The sequence below is a fragment of the Cicer arietinum genome, chromosome 6 (genome assembly GCF_000331145.2).
Source record: "Cicer arietinum cultivar CDC Frontier isolate Library 1 chromosome 6, Cicar.CDCFrontier_v2.0, whole genome shotgun sequence".
NCBI classification, from domain to species: domain Eukaryota; kingdom Viridiplantae; phylum Streptophyta; class Magnoliopsida; order Fabales; family Fabaceae; genus Cicer; species Cicer arietinum.
Genome location: NC_021165.2, coordinates 8,418,799 through 8,423,983, shown reverse-complemented (window position 1 = coordinate 8,423,983; position 5,185 = coordinate 8,418,799). Strand labels below are relative to the sequence as shown.

General features: G+C 33.5%; 1 protein-coding gene across 1 annotated transcript in view; it reads left to right on the top strand.

The window, feature by feature from the left end:
- LOC101506983 (DNA damage-binding protein 1) overlaps positions 1 to 5,185 on the top strand; it is a 16,234-nt gene that overhangs the window by 5,180 nt on the left and 5,869 nt on the right. The window contains exons 9-13 of the mRNA XM_073369777.1: positions 70 to 145; positions 1,727 to 1,936; positions 2,069 to 2,175; positions 2,333 to 2,441; positions 3,106 to 3,306. Of these exons, the coding sequence (XP_073225878.1) occupies positions 70 to 145; positions 1,727 to 1,936; positions 2,069 to 2,175; positions 2,333 to 2,441; positions 3,106 to 3,306 (703 nt within the window). The remainder of the gene's footprint in view (positions 1 to 69; positions 146 to 1,726; positions 1,937 to 2,068; positions 2,176 to 2,332; positions 2,442 to 3,105; positions 3,307 to 5,185) is intronic.

Below are 5,185 nucleotides of genomic sequence, written 5' to 3'. Positions count from 1 at the left end.
GTTTTATTTCTTTATTTATTTTTCTGTTTTTGATATAGTTCATTAAAATTATGATTTGTTTGTTTTCAGGCTTGAGGAGCTCCAAGTGTTGGACATCAAATTCCTTTATGGTTGTCCAAAGCCCACTATTGTGGTTCTTTACCAGGTTTTTTACTCTATTTTTCCTATTGTTGTGGGGTTATTTATTTGTTCCTTGGTTTATCAAATAGAACCAGTGAGCTGTTAATGTTTTGCTGCTTCTTCCTTGTTTTTTCCCACTTTTTTATTTGGAAAGGGGGGTGTTGGGGAATTTACTACACCCTCTTGATCTTGCTTGGCTTTATGCTTTTATCATAGTTCTATCCTAAATTTTTCTAAGATTGTAATACTCTATGTTGTTCTAGAAGTTCTATACCCAACAATATAACTTAACTACTAATTAAAGTTCTAAATGTAAGCTAAAACGACAAAGAAACCAAAAAACAGAGAAGAATAGTGGAGAAGCAAAAGAAGCAGAGACCTTCATAATTTGCATGCAGAATAAGGGCTTTGGGGTTTGAACGCAGAAGAACAAGAACGTGAACGGAGCTTTGCAGAAGACAGTCACATGAAACAGTGGGAGAATGAGAAGAACAGTCACACGAAGCCACAAATGCAGGGGGAGATTGGGAAGAAGAAACCGTTAAGAATAAAACATAGGTTACTTAAAATATAACGAAATGACCAATATGCCCTTAAAATAAACAACGGTTCACAATGATGTATATTTGATGAAATTTGCCCTCGAACCCTAATTGCAAACATGAAGGAACGATAAAGGTGCGATTCTGACATCGCGGCTGCGACTCACCGTACCTGTGGAACACAGCTCGCCGGCCGGATGTGTTGCAGTGGACCACGCTCCGCTCCGCAATAGGCTTATAGTGTGCTATAGCGCCACATTTAACAACATAGGTAATCATGTAATATAGGCTTATACATCTGAGATAGCCATAAGTACAGTATTACAATCTTAGAAAAATTAGGATAGAATCATAGAACTATGATAATGGCTGGAGACTAGCTCCTTACAAGATGAACAAATGAAAACACAATGAAACAGAAACTATGAATACCCTTTCTTGAGGAAGAACCAACTTCTATCCCCAAACATGTTATAAATGGAAGATTGTCGTGGCCAGCTTAAATTCACCAGACACCTGTTCTGCAAATGTGTTAGAATTCCTCCATGCTAAATTTATTTAGAAATCTATCACACTTTATAGGGAAATGTGTCTGTTTCACAATTTTTGCCAATAGAATTCGTCTTCATTTGGTATAAAGATTATGTTATTGTCGCAAGCATGCAACCAGGATAATAACAATTCCTTTTGATTTTCAATTAATGTGTTTGAGATACAGAAGAAAAAATTGTTTATGGAGAGTTTGATATTAAGTTGTTATATTATAGCAGCGACAAAAACGGTTTAGGATTGCATGGATTTGTGTTACAATTGTTGACAAATGTTTAAGACAACATTTGATGTGTTGAAGATTTCAGAGCCACATGTCATAGTTGTACTGTTGTATTCCAGTTTATGGTTGGGCATAACTTCATCTATTCATTGTTTGTGTGATTTGTTTTTAATGAAAATGCCTGCTTCATTTTTTCCCATTTCTTTTATGTATTACATTTGTCATAAAAAGTTACATAACTGTTTTTAGTAACATTAGATAGCTTTGATATTATATTTTTCATCAATGACAGGATAACAAAGATGCCCGTCATGTTAAAACATATGAGGTTGCTCTAAAGGATAAAGATTTTGTTGAGGGTCCATGGTCACAAAACAATCTTGATAATGGGGCTGATTTATTGATACCAGTTCCCCCACCTCTTTGTGGTGTGCTTATTATTGGAGAAGAAACCATAGTTTACTGCAGTGCTAATGCTTTTAAAGCTATTCCAATCAGACCTGTATGTTAAATAATACTATCTGCTCATTCCATTTAAACTGCGTGCTGTGAATTTTCAAAATTTCACAAACTGTACCTATTTGTCACAAGTTTTTGAGTTTGGCTGAATTATACCTTATGATGTACTTTTCAGTCAATCACAAAAGCCTATGGAAGGGTTGATCCTGACGGTTCTAGATATTTACTTGGCGACCATACAGGGTTACTTAGTCTACTTGTAATAACCCATGAGAAAGAAAAGTATGTAATCACTCATTGTATCTGTATTGGTTTTATTTTGTCTTACCATATTAATTCTCTGTATTGTTCGTCGATATGTTGATAGAATAAATAATTAGTCAGTATTTTTATTTTAACAGGTGAATCTTATGATTTATCATGCACATTTATTTTGCAGGGTTACTGGTCTCAAAATAGAGACCCTTGGGGAGACTTCGATTGCATCTACGATTTCATACCTTGATAATGCATTTGTCTATATTGGTTCAAGCTATGGAGATTCACAGGTGGGTGATAAACTTGAAAATTATTTTATAAATTTTGAACTTTTTGAGTTATGACATACTTGATAGTTGATTTTATCCGAAATTCTGACTCCCCAAAGTACCAGTTTTGAACGTAGTATGGACCCTGTATCTTACTGTTTTGCGAATCAAACGCAACTTTAGATTCTCGGAAGTACCGATTTAAGTGTAGTTTTGAGAGCATGCTTTTATTTTTACAGTAAACAGCAAGGCTGTCAAACTGAGTTTAGATACGTTTAAATTTCGAAAAGACTTTTGAAATTTTTCTTAAAAAAAATAATAGTACACCAAACATAATTTAACAGCATATATATGTCAAATATTTAATATTCCAACTTTTAAACAAAATGGGGACGGGGGAAATTTTTATTTACCAAAGTGGCACTAATGGCCATTTTACAACTGTTTCTGAGGGTATTTGAACTCAGTATTTTGAGGTTACCAGGCTAAACTCTTACCCTTGAACTGACACCTCAAGTATAATATTCTAATTTCATTACAAAGCTTTTGCAATATTGTGTGTTTCCTTCTCTGATTTCTCTGTCATACTGCATTGAAGACTTTAAAGTGTTTTATGTCATATCCATTGCCTATTACTTCCTTATTCAAACACAGCTATTAACAATTTCTGATGGGTGAAATACAGCTCATAAAACTAAATCTACAGCCTGATGCAAAAGGTTCTTATGTGGAAGTCTTGGATAGGTTTGTCAACTTAGGGCCAATTGTCGACTTCTGTGTAGTAGACCTTGAAAGGCAAGGCCAAGGTCAAGTTGTAACTTGCTCTGGAGCTTACAAGGATGGTTCTCTTCGTGTTATTCGTAATGGAATAGGTATCAACGAACAGGTAAGCTCTCCTTCTTGTCTCTGTGTGGGACATCTGTACCTAAAACATATCCAAAAGGAAAAGAAAATCAATTTGTTTTTATTTATTTTTATATTAAACAATACACGCTTAGCAAAATATTAATTTTCTGATGCATTCATTTGATGTAGGCATCAGTAGAACTTCAAGGAATCAGAGGAATGTGGTTTCTAAGATCCTCAACAGATGATCCTTTTGACACTTTCTTGGTTGTAAGTTTTATAAGTGAAACAAGAATATTAGCAATGAATCTTGAGGATGAGCTGGAAGAAACCGAGATTGAGGGATTATGTTCTCAAGTACAGACATTATTTTGCCATGATGCAGTTCACAATCAACTTGTACAAGTAGGTTCTGACCTTATTTTCTTACTATGGTGGTTTTTTGTTGATTTAACACCTATATCTTTGTCTAAATTTTAGAAATATGGATGTTAACAAAGTAATTCATTTCAAAGTAGGTTCTGACCTTATGTGGATTTACGATCAAATTTTACTGTTAGGCATTTCATTTATTATATTTTCTACACGGCTTCGTTTCTTTAATTTTTAAATTTTTCAACTAATCAAATATGAACAACAAAATCTGTACCCCACATTTTATATATGAAGATACCCCTTTTCAATTGTTTTCCTCAAAGGAATGTCATGTTCAATATTCTGGACACCTATATAAAATTTCTTGAAGTCATACAATTCTATGTGTTTATGTTTCAATGTGTGTATGGCATTTTCAGTTTTAACAGACTTCTATTTCCTGTCATAAATTGAAAATTTTCATATCTTTACCTAAGACTCAACTGATTTCTTAGTACTATGGTGTTTGTTCATTGGATTTCAACCGGGGTTTCTTCAAAATATATGTACCAGTGTTCAAGTTTTTTCATTCTCAATCTCTATTTAGTTGTCGCTTTTCTTTTAAATGAAATTATTTTTATTAATAGAATAAACAATCTTGTGCTGATTTGCTGACCCCATTGTTGCCTTTGTGGATTGTACTATCGTGCACTTCTTGATTTCCAAATTAAGTAACCTTATTGGGCTTATGCACTTGCTCTTCACTTTCAATTGTATTTAATCTGTTATATTTTTGTTTGATTGAAACTAAGTAACTTTGTTGTTTGCACTCACTCTTCACTTTCAAGTGGATTTAATATGTTATCTATTATGTTTTTGTTTGATTGAGACTAAGTAACTATAGTTATAGTTGTTTGTAATCATTGCTTGTTATGCTATTTTCTTAGGTAATTGCCGAAAGTCTATCTGAAGAGGAAATTGCTGGTTTGAGAGAAATGTTCCAGACTATGGATACTGATAACAGTGGTGCAATCACTTTTGATGAACTCAAAGCTGGTCTAAGAAGATATGGGTCTACCCTTAAGGATACAGAAATACGCGATCTTATGGAAGCGGTAGGGTGTTAGTGACTTAGTTTTGTTAAAAATATATTTTTCTCTGTATTTTGTGTATGTACTCTCATAGTCCCATTCTTTTATTCTTTTTGGAAATAATATTTTAATTTTTTTAAATATAATCTTTTAATTTTGTTATATATAATCTTACATAGCTAACAAGGTTCTGTGTTTGCTGGTAACTTGTAATTTTGACACTGGAGTTGATATTGGACATTAATGAAACGTGTCTAAATGTGATATTACGATAGAAAACCAGGAAGCGTCTAGTAGTTGTAGCCAAGTAGGTTACATTACCCACGGACAATTCATGGATAAAATTATCAATATTAAATATAAAATAGTAGACTTGTCACGGATGATCCGTGGGTAACGTAACCTACGACTTTTCCGTCGATAACTATCTACTATTTTACCTACGGCAAATCTATGGGTAACGTTACCCACGGA